The 16,339-nt window shown below is 42.4% G+C and overlaps 1 protein-coding gene across 1 annotated transcript in view; it reads left to right on the top strand.

Annotated features, from left to right (window-relative positions):
- znf827 (zinc finger protein 827) overlaps positions 1–7,302 on the top strand; it is a 168,292-nt gene extending 160,990 nt beyond the window's left edge. The window contains exon 14 of the mRNA XM_022684465.2: positions 1,480–7,302. Coding sequence (XP_022540186.2) covers positions 1,480–2,392 — 913 coding nt within the window. The 3' untranslated portion in view covers positions 2,393–7,302. The remainder of the gene's footprint in view (positions 1–1,479) is intronic.
- Positions 7,303–16,339: the final 9,037 nt, after the last annotated feature.

Below are 16,339 nucleotides of genomic sequence, written 5' to 3'. Positions count from 1 at the left end.
AAAGCACGGCTCAATTGAGGAGTATGATTGCTCTGAAGCGTGCCCGAGCACAGTTCACTTGCACCGAATTCAATACCGCCATCAGGAAAAGCACCCCCTCCCTGGAGCGCATGGTATGTAAGTAACCGTGACTGAGATAACCGTGACTTTTAGCGGGTATTTCCAAGTAAGTTAAAGCAGATTATCTCTACTTTTATCAAAAAGAAGTGTTTCCGAGAGAGGGTGCTTTGCATGGCGGGGGTGCTGCATTCAGCGCAAAACCTGATAAGCCAAATGAGCAGTAAGTGATCATTGTGTAAGTGATCAGGCACAGATTGTTTAAATGCAGTGCGAGTGCAACAAAACCGTGCCTAGTGTGAGTACACCCTTAGTCTGTTAATGTTACGCAAAGAACTGTGAACTATTGCTTTTGTGGAAGAGGGAAATTAAAGAGAGTAAAAGTGGAAAGTGGACAGGGACCAGAGAAAAAAAAAACACATTATGCACCCTATGTGAATATGCCTTCTCAAACCAGTGAAGTCTGTTCAGTTTTCGACTATTTAAATGTCTTCAGACTGTGATTTTTATATTCTCTGAAAAATATTTTAGGTATTAGATCTGATTTTTAGCTTCTTAACCTTTTTTTCTGAGGTTTGGGACTAGTTTTTTTTGTATCGGTCGGATCCTAGTCTGCTCATGTTTTGTAAGTAATTGATCCAGAAATGTTTACATAAACTCTGAGCCTTTTCCCAGAGAGAGTTTGCTGTATTGCTGCGAGAGCGAGGGCGAGCGAGCGAGAGAGGGAGCGAGGGAGATAGATAGATATAGAGAGAGAGAGCGAGGGCGCCGTAGTGTTTGAGGTTCAGCGGGGAGGTAGAGAAGCGCTCTTCATGGTGTGCTTTCTGAGGTCATTCTGTTCTGCAGGGTTTGTGAAGCGCTTTGGGGCCCTGAGCAGATGAAAGGTGCTATTTAAATGTAAGTGCCACTCATTTATTCACTTACCTTCGTCTGAATCCCCCCGTTTCAAACCTGTCCGCAAACTCTCACTTAAAACATCTCTCTCTCACACACACACACACACTCATGCACGCATACATACAAACACACACGCACTTACCCACACACTGCACATTGCTTACTACTACTGCACACATAGTACAAACCTACACGATGCACACGGACATGAATACGAACCACATGGTCACCACATGACAACCACAACCACAATATATACACAAAACCAAACACACAATAGCTGCCGCACACATCACTCAGGGTCAGATACATTAAGTGCATCCTTCATCCCTTCCCCTTCGTCCATTGTGTGTATGTGTATGTGTGTTTGTGTTACGTGTTCTTTTTTCCATTTTTGTTTAAAAGAAAAAAAGAAAAAACCCTCGCAATATTAAATGTCCTCCCTCCCCCCGTCCCTGTGCTTCCTACGCTTTCCCCCTTTTCTTTTTTTTTTTTTGCGTGTCCTCCTTGTCTTCTGTGACCCAGGTGCCCTCTCTGCGTCTACTCCACCAACAGGCCGGCAGCCATGGAGTGCCACCTGAAGACGCACTGCAAGCCGGAGCACCGCTGCCGCATCTGCCAGGCGTCGTGGGCCAGCCAGGCGGAGCTGGAGAGGCACGCGCGAGCCCACCGCCTGGGCAACCACTACCGCTGCGAGCAGTGCGGCTACCTGTCCAAGACGGCCAACAAGCTGATCGAGCACGTGCGCGTGCACACGGGCGAGCGGCCCTTCCACTGCGACCGCTGCAGCTACAGCTGCAAGCGCAAGGACAACCTCAACCTGCACAAGCGCCTCAAACACGCCCCCCGCCAGACGTTCGGCTGCGCCCGCTGCCCCTTCACCACCACGCACCCGTTCGTCTACAGCCGCCACCTCAAGAAGCACCAGGGCGGGGAAGGGGGCGGCGAGGAGGCGGGAGAAGTCCAGCAAGGCGCGCTGTTCCTGGGCGGGGGCGCAGACGGCCACGAGCCCCTGGTGCTCCTGGAGGGCGGTGGAAGTAGCAGCGGGGGGAGCAGCAGCAGCAGTCCGCTCATGAGCTTGAGCGCGTCGCAGGCGCTGCAGTCCGTCGCCCTGTCCATCTCCAACAAACAGCAGCCGGACGGCGCTCTGGCCAGCCCGCACTACCTCTCGGCCAATGGGGGGGCCTCGCTGGCCGCCCGCTACTCCGATCCGTGCAGGACCTACGACCCGGCGCACCTCCTGGTCCCCCTCACCACACTCTTCACCGCCCGTCGCTTCACATTCCACAGCCCCTCCCCATCACGCTCCTCCTCCCCCTTCCTCTCCAGACTCTGGCCACGCCCTTCCTCACACGCCACGCCTCCATCGTCGCCCGCGTCACCCAAGCACTCCTTCCTGGCCTACCTGGGGTTGACGGAGAGAGCGAAAACCGTCTGACCCCCCGCCCCAGTTTTTTAACCTACCTCCTTCTCAACCAACATTTCATTTCATTCTTTCCCTCCATCTCTTCTTCTTCTTCATCCTCCACTCTCATCCCCGGAGCACCTCTTTGGCCGTCAGGAGTCACCGATCGGATCTTCTTTCCGTCAGCAGCCGGAAAACAAAAACAAAACGCTGCTCCTGAGAATTTAACGGAGAACACGACAAAAAAATAAATAAAAAAACTCACGAAAGAAACAAACTTTCACACACATACGTCTATCAGGAACGGAACACGTCTAAAGGAAAAAGGCTGTACGTGCTCGATGCATTTATATCAAAGCTGCTTTTTTTTCTTTGTTCTGTCAATCGAAATTTTATTATTACTCCTTTTTGTTTCGGTTGTTTTTAAACGATGTTTCCGTTTGGTTTTTAACACAGATTTTTGAATGAACAGGAAACCAATAGTAGTGCTTTATCTAGGATCATTTCGTTTTATTTTTTCCAGAGAGAAAAAGAAAAAAAAAGAGAAAACAAAGAAGATGCAAACGTGCAAGCGCTCAACATTTTTGTGCATTAGTATGCCGACCTTTTTACAAAGCATCAGATAGCATGCTCGCCTATGTGTTACGATTGTTTTCTATGTCATTAGGGGTTCGATACGGAATATCCCAGGGGGGGCGTTTGCAGCACGACAAAGAGAAAATAAAGAAAAAAAAAAGAAAAAGGAAAAACAAAAGAACGAATGAGAAACAACAGGAAACGTATCGTTTTGTTTTTCGAGCCTCGTTTTGTTTTTCGAGCCTCAAGCAGACGCCTCAAACCACGCACTTGATTATTTATCGAACTGTACATAGTTTTGTAGCCCCTCCCTCCACCCCACCCTTCCTCCTCGAAATCTCTCGCCTCTTGGGTTTGACTGGTTTTCGGAAACACTGATCTGGCCTCCGGGAGCAGGCTGAAGGCCCCGTTCTTTCTTTGCCAGTCAGGCAACAGCTGATGGCAGTAAGGTTTAGCTGTTAAAAAAATTTGTTCGTTTTATGTATTTTCTTTTTTATTTCGTTTTTTTTCGTTTTGTTTTTTCTTCGCACAAGCCTTTCAAGGGCATGCTGGTGGCCCAAGCAATCCTGGTCTCCCCATAAGGGCTGTCCGTCTACCACGTTCTTGAGAACCACACCACCTTCGCCATAACTATCGGTTGCCACAGATTGTGCCAATATATTATAGTTACCTTAAGGTGGAGCGGCCAGCCGTCTTCTGTAGGCAGAAGAAGAGAGGAGATGAGTGAAGATGAGCGACAGACCAGTCGAGCGCCCTGTGCATAGCTATCGTATGTAATGTGCACCTATACATTTAAGAAGATTTATGAGGTGACGGGACGAGTCCAGTCACATAAGGCCGATTCAATGGTGCTTTTTGGAGCTTTTTTGTAATTTTTTGTGTAAAAAAAAAAGAAAAAAAGAGAACCTGTTCCAAAATGACTTGAATGAATGTACTTTTCGTTGGTTAATGTTAAAGTGATACAGAGGTAGCTGGGGTTCGTTGAGTGAAGCTATGAGAAAAACAGTGGTATATCGGTGGCCTTCTGTGTCTTAACATTTCTTTTGTTCTGGTTGCATTTTGTTCGTTTGTTCATTTTGTTTCGTTTTTTTATGAGCCTTTGAAATGTACAATATATAAATATATACATATATACATATATAAATATATATCCTGTACTAACAAGCTATTATGAAGATCTCATTGGATAATGGCTCTTAAGTGCAATGTGGAGGCAGCCATTATTTGGAGGAGGTTTTGTGGAAGCGTTGCTTTCGCTAAAGCGGGCAAACATGGTACTACAATTCTATGTTCCCCCCTTATTTTTATTTTATTTTTGAGTTTTAATTGCACTTAACATTTTAGAAAAAAAATAAACATTTCAGACAGAAAGCACTTAAACCCAATAAAAAAAAAATTATTTAATGCCAATTCCTCTAACCACCTTGTCAGACCACAATGGCGGCGTTTAGCCTTCAGTGCGAATGCCTCCTCACTTGATATCTACCTGGTATATGACTGGTTGGAAATGTGATTCTATGATTCTAAAGCTATTGATGTTGTAAACAGATTTAGGCCAATCAGCAGCCAGCGTTGTGCTGCTCCTTTAAAAAAATAAAAAGACTAGAACAGTAGGCGCTTAGTAGACGTTCACCTGGGCACCGAAGGACCAGGCTAAAATTCGAAACGCCAGTTTTGCACAGTGCTGTAAAAAGTTGCACTTTTCCCAAACGAATCGATATGATTGAATCTTAAATTCGTAATGAAATGAACACTTTATGCTAGTGTACAATGATACTCTAACTACATAAATATTTAGAAATGAATCTGAGGAACTGCTGTATAATAATGCTCCAAGGTGTTTGGTTCTTCGATATACAGTATGTTAAAGCTGGCAGTAGATTTCAACCTCAATTGAAGTAAAACAGCATCTTGTTCGCCAAAATAATGATGTGAATTGACTTTGTACATTCTAATCATCGCCTTATTTCTTCTAAGACCTCCATCTGACTGTGACTGGTCCATAATTTCTGCCTTGTTTGTTCTGGGACCTCCCCCTGTCTGTGAAAAGTCAATCCTTTGTTCTAAGCCCTTAACTGACTGTGATTGGTTATAATCCCAATGTTATTTGTTTTAGGGTCTCCCCTCCAACTATTATTGGTCAAAATCAATAGTTTTTGAGACCTTCACCTGACTGGAATTGGTTCTAATTCCAATGGTCTTTGTCCTGTGACTTCCCCCTCCCTCCTTCTAACTGTGGCTGGAGACTTCCCCTTGACTGTGATTGGTTCTAAGCATTGGATATGGGACCACTGCCTAACCTGGATTGGTCCTAATCTTTTTTTTTTGATACCTTCCTCTGACTGTGATTTGTTTTAATTCTCATAATCTTTGTTTTGGGGCCTCCAGTTGACAGCAATTGGTTCTAACCCCATTGTTTTTTTATTCTGTGACCGCCACTTAACTATTACTGGCCCTAAGTACAGTCTTTCTCAAAATTCCACCTGACTATGACTGAAATCCAATGTTTTTTTATTCTAAGACCTCCCCCCTAACTCAGTGTTTTGCCTTGTTCTTCTGTTTTGCGTCTCCCCTTGACTGTGATTGGTTCTAATGCCAATTATATTTTTTCTGTGACTTTCCACTGACAGCGATTGGTTCTAATTCCCATGTTTTTTTGCTCTGAAACCTCCCCTTAACTATTTATTGGTAATAATCACAGTCTTAAACTTCCCCCTAACTATGGCTGGAATCACTAAGACTTTCCATTGAACTGCTTGTAATAAGATCGCTCCCTGACAGTGATTGGTTCTAATCTTAAAGAGCAGGCGTTTAGCGATACTGGGGGAAAACGGTACATGTTCTTACAGTTTCTACAGTTAGTCATTAACCACAACAACATAACTGTATGAGATGCTAAAATAGCTATAGCCATGTCAAAAATGCTAAAAATAAAGAATGTTTTCGATGTGTAACTGAGTAATTCAAGAATATATGGCTTCCAATTTTATTAATTATCCCTATTGAAAGTATTTTGGTTTTCAGTTAAGCTAGGACTATCTACAGACTGTACGAAGTACAGAAAATCCTCCAAGGTTAGAAACCCTTGATTTTAGTTACATTTGAGATCAGAGTTAACACTCCTAAGAAAGAAGAAACCCCTGGAGCATTATTTATAGAGGTGACCTTTGGATGCTATAAGTGCTCCCTCCCTAATTAAGCTCTTTTTTGTCGTTTGCCTTTGGAGAAGGTGAATTGGGATGAAGATGTGTGTTTTTCAGACCAAGTTGTGAATTTCTAAATGCTGGCGCTTGCATTACGGCTAACGGCTAAGCTAACAGAAGGCGTGTTGGTATTCCAACAAAGCTATTTTCTTCTTTTTTTTTTTTTTTTTTTTTTCCTTTAAATTTATTTATTTTTTTTTAACTATTTGCTACATTTTCGACCCATGTTGAAAAGGAAACTGACCTCTGCATATATGCCCAGCATGCAGTCTAAGTGCTATGTCGTATCTTAAGTGGAGCCCCCTCCCCCAAACCCTTCGTTTTCTTATTGAGGCACCGACTCAATACGTTCTTTTATGCTCTAATGCCACTTGACTGGAGGAAAGAGTGGCCTGGAAGCCCTGAGAGTGAGTCTAACTGATTCTCGGGACCCATTTCGTCTGGAATTCGTTCAGATCGAATGTCCGCTGGGCAGAGATCCCTGTTGGTCGGCCTGCCTTGGCACACCGCGTAATCATTATGTAAAAGAAGATGGCTGCAGCGCTGTCCTGTCCGATTGTGTGGGCAGGAAGTGGAGGACAGACGTCCCTCCCTGCGCTGACACCAGTATTTATAAGCACTTATTCTTTTCCTCTTTCGTTTGCCTAATTGCGAAGCGGCAGTACTTTATTTTCTTTTTTCATTTCTGACATCATTGTGCATTATGCCAGACTACCTTTTTAGCCCTTCAAAAGATGCATGGAATTGCTCTCTTGTCTTTCTAGCTCGTAGCACTTATGTTTTTCTACTTTAAAAAAAAAAGGAAAAAAAGAAAAAAAAAAAACGAGTTCAGTTACCTTGACATTTTTGTTTTCAGCACAGTCCGTTTGCTTTTTGCAATTTTTTTTATGTATTTTATGACTCAATAAGGCTCAAGTATCATTTTTTTGTTTGTATTTCTTTTTTTTGGCACTCAGTAAAATTATGTGCTGTAAAAAGCTTTTTTATTACTTCATTCTTAAGGCTGTACAGGGTTGTTTGTGACAATAACTGGTAATTAGACCATTTGTACCTTTTATTTTTGTTTTGTATTTTTTTTCTCCTGGGTTTGGCATTTCTTTATGTTCAGATTGCCAGTTCTAAATGTAACAGGATTTGAAAGTAAAGCTTACATCAGATATTAAACCCCGGCTTTGTGTCTTTTATGTGCATCTACAAAATGTGTTTGGGGCCTAATCCGAGCCTTAATGGAGAACTAGACCTGTCACGATAATTACATTATGTTTATTGTGTTTATTTGTATGTTTGTTCACATACATATATATATATATACCAGGCTACAGTATTTTTGCCAATCATGCTAATTGACCAAACCATAACTGTGAATCCATACACACAGTGTGAATAGACTGCAGTAAGTACCTTATTTTTTCGCACTATAAGAAGCACCAGATTATAAGGCGCAATATCAATAAACGTCTATTTTCTGGTATATTTTCATACACAAGGTGCATTTTAAAGCGCATTATGCAACACTAGTAAGGAACAGGGGTTTCGCCATGTTTCTCTTTTAATTTTAGGTAAAGCTAAGTTAAGTAAACTATAAGTAAAACTGAAATAAAAAAAAAAAACACTTTCTTTTGAAGTCAAATGAGCGCTGGATGTTTCAATTTACCCAGATTTCTCTCCTGAAAACTGTTAATTTGGATAAGTAACGCAGATTACCACTAAGACCTTAACCGCTAATGCTGCTCCAGCAGTGCTAGCCAGGGTTAGCAGCAGGTCGATAACACTCACCTCTAAATGGCGAAACTAGAGAACTAAATGGGGAAATAGAGAACTAAATTGATACAACGCTGCACTTTAGCAGGCGCACTGACTGATTTTGTGGACATTAAATTATTCTAAAATGTGCAAAATGTGTTTATAGTGCGAAAAATAGTTGTTTTTTTTTTTCAAACAATGATTAATGAAAATGTGTTGTCTTAATAAGGGTACAGTATAATTGATTTGTTATGCTAGTCTATTTTTATTGTTCAATTTAATGGTGTTAAAATGACAATAATATTGTTTATCACAAAAATTATTATCGTGACAGGCCTATAGAGATTGTTATAAGAATGTTGAGCAACATTGCAATGATACCATTCTAATAACATTCAGAAAATTTGCCAGATTGTTAATTATAATGGACTAACCAAAAAATTGTTAGTTGGGATGTACACATATGTATTGACACTGATTGTTATATTAAAATTACATACCTCTATAGTAGACTGTAAATATGCACAGATCGCATGGAGTCTTGGGATCCCATGACTCTGCTGCCGGTTCATCGGTTGGATGTTCTTGGACCACGTATGGTAGGTACTCTCCACTGCATACTTGGAACAGCCCAATAAGACCTGCCTGATGTTTTGGAGATGTTCTGACCTGCAGTCATCTGGCCATGACAGTGTGGTTCCTGCAAAGTGTTATAGGTTTTTATCATTTATTTTTAAGACTGACTGCTCAATTGCTGCCTAATCTGTAGATTCCATTCTTTGACAGGGGCCATTGTATCTTGTATAAGTTACAGTCCAATCAGAATATTAGAACCACCTCCCTGTTTCTACATTCCTCCCCTGTCTCTCTCTGTCGCGCTTGACGTGACTTTAGTTTCCACCCGATCTCAGGCTCCCTATTTCCTTATAAGGGCATTTTTTTCCTGCTCGTGTCCCAATTCGCTAGCCAGGGCAACGTTAGTGTATTGGACCGCAACCCTAACGATACAGGTTCGATCCCTTTCTTCCTTTCTTCTTGGGTTTTCCTGCTTTAAATTCAACTGTTCTGCAATTGGGTTCAACAACCCTCTGGGCTGGAGAGCTACTAGTCTGTAGCACTTCATTCCATTATACTTCATTTTCCAAAAGTTTTTTTTTTTTTTTTTTTTTTTTTTTTTTTTGTGTGGCCCGCCACGTAATGGCTTGAAAAATATACAAACTTAATTGGCGACCCCTGTAATACAGAGTGTAGGACATTGAGTGGTTAAACACAATGTTTAAAAACTCTAGCAGCACTGCTGTCTCTGATCCACTCACTGTGTCAGCACTAACACTTCATACACCACTACCATGCTAATCACTGCAGTGTTGAGAATTAATGACCCACCAACCAAATAATAATAGCTGTATCTCTGTGGTGGTCTCTTCTGAGCATTGAAGAACAGGGAGAAAGGAGGAGAATAGTTATAAAGGATGTGAAAAAATGGGTAATAATGGAATAATGGCTGTAGAGACAAGGAAGTAGTCATATTATTATATGTATTTATACTGTATTAAATCACTCTGGATGACATTGCTTACACAGTGGTTGATGTGTTTCAACCACTGAATTATGCATTAATTGAGAACCAGTGGAATTCCCTGTTAATCTGGCGATTTCCCAGCTCCTCCTCCAGCATTTCCTGATTTGAACTTAAACAAAACGTTAGATTAAAAGCATTCTAAAAAACATAAAACACCCACCTGGTTGAGAGCCCAGGCTTTATCTTGTACACATTTTCCTAATGGCAGGCAGGAAGGCAGGCAACAGCAGGGAGGAGGCCCTGTTAAAAGGCCGTAGGCAGGGACATGCCTGCCGCCCCGGCTCCGTCTTTAGCAGTCCGGGGAGCAGCGGAGCGCTCCGTCCAAGCCAAAGGTTGCGGCTGCCTAATGAAAACAGATGAAGCAGAGATAAAGTGTTTGCCGACATTAGGGGCTCCATTCATCACAGTTAGCCTGAGGGCTTCGGAGCACCTTGGACAGGGACTTCTTCCTCTCTGGATCCCTCCATCATGCTGCAGGAGACGGGCTGCCTGTTCCAGAGCTCCAGGCATACGGCTGGCGGCCGCAGCAGGCCTGCCGGGATGTGTGTTCGCTTTCTGGAAGAATGAGAAGTGGTACAGAGTACAGCAGCCTATGGTTTCCACAGTCACTAACTGTAGCCCATCTGCACAGTTTTTAGCCTATACCCCATCCATCAAAAGAAATGGGCTACCATAGGACCACCACTGACCAGATATTAGTTGGATGATGGACCATTCTGTGTGTTTCGGTGGGCAAAGTGCAATGTTTTTTTGTGGGCAGAGGCACATAAAGGACCCAGGAGAACAATAAAGGGCCAAGGGCAACATTCATTACTGTTTGAGGTTTACATTTAAAGTAAAGAAGGTAGAAAAGTGTGTTTTATAAAATTGTGTTACAAAAAAAAACACTGGCTGTGGCAATTGTTTACTTCACACTAATACTAATCAGTAGGGTTAGACGATATGGCTCTAAAATAATATCACAATATTTCAGGGTATTGTTGTGATAACGATATACTTGGCGATATAGAAAAATTAAAATAATTCATTCATTTCATAAATATAGTATAATAGTATAACAGAATAATCATAATGTGGCAAAATAAATAATATAATGCAGCAAATAATATTGCAGAATATTTAGTGCATGCATATACACTGCAAACTAAAACAATTATACAATAAATACACCTAAAGCTTCACAGTAAATAATAGACAATTTTTAAGACAGAACAGCCCTATTATCACAATATGGATTTTTAATATCATGATACTTCTGTGTCACGATATATTGTATACGATATAATAATGCCTACCCCTACTAACCAGTATATATATATATATATATATATATTTTTTTTTTTGAGTATATAATATAAACATAGAACAAAAAGTAAGGAAATTTGTGATTGGTAGATTTGGTATTTCTTTGTTGTCTCAATGTTTCTTGGCAATAAATCTATTATCAATGGAAAGCCTTTTAATTTCCCTTTTAAATATAGACACATTTGTAAAGAACATGCATTTGTCAGTTGTGCCCATGAAAAAATGGCCAAATCTTCTCTGCCAATGCCATGTAGATCCATTAAAAATAAAAAAATAACGGTATTAATTTCCAACAGTATAAGATATATCACCAAGAAGCATTTTTTACAAAAAAAGATAAATAAATAGAAAGCAGAAATTCCCTGACTACACATAGAAATCCACTATGCATACACTATGAATAATTAGTTTTAATCTTTTCAATGTGTACCATTAAACCACAATGCAATGTAAAATAAAAAGAGAGGAGCTACTTGCATCTGGAACATCATGCACTGGAAGCTATTGGTGCACTAACATCGCCTTCTTGTGGACAATTTCTTAGCCTGCTAAACATGAGTGACTCAGGCCCGTAGCCAGCATTGTTATGGGGGGGATCTTTTTCCCCCAAAAGTGGACTTCATTTGGCTCTCTACTCCAATGCCCCCTAAATACACGAGCACACTTCAAACCTTTTAATTTAGACATATTTTATTTATTATAAGTTTGTTGTGAATCTGTTGTTGCTGTCCTTATGAACCTAGACTTCATTGTCTGTCTCTGTTGTTCACCTCAGTTGTCTGTTGCTTTGTTCCATTGTCTCTGTTGCTGCCCTCCATTGTTTGTCTCTGATGTTGCTGTCCTTTATTGTCTATCTCTCTACTATTGACATAAATAGATAAGAATTACTTCACTATCGGTATTGTCATTAAAACTTAAACATGAATTAATAATAATATAAATTGAAGTGTTCTGTCTTCCTACAACTGTGCTGGGACTTCGTTAACTTAACTTATAGTTAAACACAAAGCGAAACACAAGCAGATTTAAACTCTAAACACAGTTCCGTAATCCGGAGAGGCAGACGGTTAGAATGGTGTATAACATGTCCGCATTCGATCAAATATGGACGTACGAAAAACGCAAATATGAAAATAATATTTCATAACTAGGCATATTTCGCCCTAAATGTTTATTTTCTGAAAGGAGATACGGTTAAATAGGCTAGATAACTGAAAAGCTTTAAAATGGCATATTGGGTGTCTATTGAACCTATAAGTATTCATAAACACAGCCAGATATTAAATATAATATTTTTCTGGCCCGCCGGCGGGCCAGGGCGTGTTAAGAGGTTAACCCCCTTTTTACACCTCTATACTGTATTTTATATATGGCCTTAGGAGCCACAGGCATGTTGAGAGTAAAATACACCCTAGCTTGATCGTCAGCATTGCAAAGTGAGTGACTGAATGTTATTGTCACTTAACCTACATTTCTTAAAATTCAACTAAAATCCAGACTTTAGAGTTATCACAATAATAACAGTAATAACCCGGTGTTACATGTACAATATACTATTGGGCTAAGCCGAGCCCGGCACTGTTAATGCAGGGGAGTTGTAAAGAAATAGAAGCCCTGCACTCAGCAGCTTACCGATTTTGGGCCTTTTTTTGAACAAGTCACCAATATTTTGGGACAATGTTACCGCCGTTTTCTTCCGTTTTCGCTCCTTGTCTTCTTTTTTACCCATTTTGTCAAGTAACTTTCCCCTGATTCTTATTCTTTCCACAAGCTAAGAACAGAAATGGGGGAATTGCCGCCACCTACTGGATTGGTGTAAAACAGTCTGAACAAAATGTGTAAAGAGAAACGTTAACCATTTTTCTTACTCGTCACTACTCTGGGGGCAGGAGGGGAGTTGGGGTGGCTGAGGGGGGGATGGGGGGGATCGAACGAACCCTTCGATCCCCCCTGGCTACGGGCCTGGTGACTGAGTTACAAAGCAGGTCTATTAGGTGCTTTGCATCTAAATTGTAATCAAATAAAAATTTTAAGGAAAAATAAAGAACAATTGGCTTATGTTTTTTTTATCTTTGCCAACATGTGTTTTTAGTATTTGACTGTTAATCTCAACATTAATCTGTGTTTGAAACATTTGAAACATGATAAAGATTCCAATAAATATGCTCCAAATCTTTACATATAGAAAAAACATTTTACACATGTCAACTTTACAGGAGCAGGAAACCTTTTAACCTTTCATAGTGAAGTATTTGGGTACAATAGTTTGGCACAATAGTGGAAAAAGATTTCACCGATTTAAAAAAATTAATCTGGTCTACATTTGTGATCAACCTGCCCAATCTTGACATACAGTAGCAGGTTTACCAGCATGACTAAGCATGAAAATGTCACCTATTTCTGAATTAAAAGCCTGGACACCAACATAATAACGTCTGACAGCCGTCTGTCATGGGCACTATTTAAGAAGACCAACACAAACTTACAAACTTACAACTGGGCTCTGAAACGTACATCAGCATGGTGGAGCTACAAGGTAAGGGTTCCTAATGAACTGGCCAGTTAGCACTAGGATTGTTTACCACATCATGTAAGCTAAGTAAGAGGGGCTGCACTAGGGTCCAGGAGGACTGAAACGGAGAACTACTTCTCTAAGCAGCTAAAGAGAATATTAATGACGTTAAGTAGGCCAAAGACATGCGCATATATCCGTGTACGATAGACATCGACATGAATATGTAAAAGGCCGTGGTGATCTGTGAAGTCCTGGTGAATCCCTCGGCCTTTCTGACTTTGTTTGCTAATTCAAAACCGTTACGACAGCTTGAAGACACTTCGGCTGTCAGCGCGAAGCGTCTAGAGTGCGTGAACCCGGGGTCACTGTCAAGACGAATGGAGCTCTAGTGGTTTTGATGTGTTCGTGGCGAGCCGCTTGGCTTTGGAGGACGTGGCCTTGGAGGCGGAAGCTCCTCTCTGGGCTTAAGCCCTCCTGGACGGAGCGTCTACGTTGGAGCGGCCGCGGCTTTCAGATTGGCTGCGGCTTTAATGAATCCTCTCCACTGAGCTCCAACGCATCTTAATTAACTTCAAAGCAGCACCGGAGGCTAGCGAGCGCCTCCACTCCGCCTGACCCCCGCCACTGAGGAAACGTTGATTAAGAAGTGTGTCTCCAGGGTGACCAGGTCACACACACTGTATCTCGTCGCCACACACCGGGCTAATTTAGTCATATGGACACCAGGCTACAAAGGGGGGGAGGGAAAAACAGGAATCTTATCACATTAAAGACAGTTTGTCCATTTCCGGCTCAGAGTTCAGGAGCATGATCAAATCAGAGCATTTGCTTGAGCACAAGATGGTATTCCTTTTCCACTGCAGGGCCAAATGCGGAGGTACCACTGTAAACTGGGCCCAACCATTACAGAGGTCCCATTATTACATGGGTACTAATGTTAACGGGTAACACTGATACTGTGGTATCACTGTCACGTAGGTCCCACTGCTACGGAGGTACCACTATTAGGTACCAGCATTGTAGAGGTAGGACCATTATGAAAGTACCACCATTACAGAGGGATTACTGTTACATACTGTTACAGTGGTACCACTGTTATGGAGGTCCCACTGTTAGATCCCAGCATTATAGAGGTACCACCATTACAGAGGTACTACTGTTACGTGGTACCACTGTTACAGTGGTATCACTGTTACACACCAGCATTACATTGTTCCACTGTTATGTAGGGCATACCAGCATTTTGGAGCTACCACTGTTACGGAGGTGCCACTGTTAAGTATTAGCATTTTGGAGATACCACTTTTACGGCACTACAGAGGTACCATTGTTATTGAGGTCCCACTGTTAGGTACTAGCATTTTGGAGATACCACCATTACAGAGGTACTACTGTTTTGGGGTATCATTGTTACGTACCAGCATTACATGGTTCCAATGTTATGTAGGTCCCACTGTTACGGAGGTACCACTGTTAGGTACCAACATAACGGAGGTCCCACTGTTATGAAGGTTCCACTGTTGGGTACCAGCATTATGAAGGCCTACTGTTATGAAGGTGCCACTGTTGGGTACCACCATTATTTAGATACCACTGTTACAGAGGTCCCACTGTTATGAAGGTCTCACTGTTGGGTACCGGCATTACAGAGGTACCACTGTTATGTACCAGCATTACGCGTGTACCATTGTTACAGAGGTCCCACTGTCATGAGCATCATGGAGGCACCACTGTTTGCAGGTACTATTCTTAGGTACCAGCCTTATGGAGGTACCACTGTTACCAAGGTACTGATGTTGGGTACCAGCATTACGGAGGACCAACTGTTACAGAGGTCCCACTGTTGGGTACCAGCATTACAGAGAACCCACTCTTGGGTACCATTGAATGCTACTCTTCTGGAGGCTTTTCAGGTTTGCTAACTGTATGGGAGACCACTGATGTAAGGACCGGCTGATTGACTCCATATTTGTGCCAACTTTGTGCTGCAAATCCAGTACCTCCAGGACCAGACACTGTACCTCGTCGCCACACACAGCACTAATTTAATCATATAGACACCAGACTACAAAGAGACGGGGAAGGAAATACAGGAATCTTATCACATTAAAGACAGTTTGTCTATTTCCGGCTCAGAGTTCAGGAAGGGGAAATGGACGCAGCATCTGATCAGAGCCTTTGCTCGGGAACATGATGGTATTATCCTTCCAAACATAGCAACCGCAGGTCAGGGATTAATATGTGAAGAATTGCACCGGCCGTGCTGGAGACGTGTCTGGTTTGGAAGCGAGAGAGGGAGTTTTTCTCGGCACATCCTCAGGCTGCAGTCTTGTCTGCGCACAGGCAACCTCCCGACACGGGTGCGAAAAAGTCGACGGCAGCCGATCGATAGGCTGTTGGCTTTTTTGTTTGTAGGTTCAAGCTGGCCTTGGCTTTATTACAGCCAGGTTCGAGTCATCGGGGAGCTGCTGTCTTGGGCTCTGCTTCTGCCGCTGATGCTGCCGCCGCCGCTGATGCTGCCTCAGTGCGAGGGGAGCCTCCGCCTGTTTGCCAAAAGTGTAATCCCACCGTGACCTTGCGTGACCTCGCCTCCAGAGGAAAGCTGCTTAGAGGAGGAGAGCCTGTCTGTAGAGCCCCCCTCCACACACACTCCTCTCAGCTCTCTGCCTCTTTTCTCTCTCTCTCTTCTTCACTCGCTCACTCTACCCCCTCCCTCTTTTGCTCTTTTTTTGCTCTGTTTTCCCTCCCCTTCTGTATCCTTCTTTGGTCTCCCATTTCCCTCCTTCCTCAGTCACTCTCGCTACATCATTTCTGTCTATTTCCCTGCCCTCTCTCTGTCTCTCTCATGCTCTTTCTTTTCTGTGTTCCTCACTCACTCTCGGTCTCTTTCTCTCCATCACTACATTAGCCTAATCTTTTATTCTCTCCATCTCCAATCTTCTGCTTACCATGCCTCATTCTCTTTTCTGCCTCCATCTTTCAGTTACTCCTCAATCACTATCTCTGTCTCTTTTTTGCTCTCACTCCCTCCTCCTCCTTTCTCTCCTCCTTCTTCT

This window comes from Astyanax mexicanus, chromosome 7, assembly GCF_023375975.1.
Source record: "Astyanax mexicanus isolate ESR-SI-001 chromosome 7, AstMex3_surface, whole genome shotgun sequence".
Classification (NCBI taxonomy): domain Eukaryota; kingdom Metazoa; phylum Chordata; class Actinopteri; order Characiformes; family Acestrorhamphidae; genus Astyanax; species Astyanax mexicanus.
This window is presented reverse-complemented; position numbering and strand designations above follow the sequence as displayed.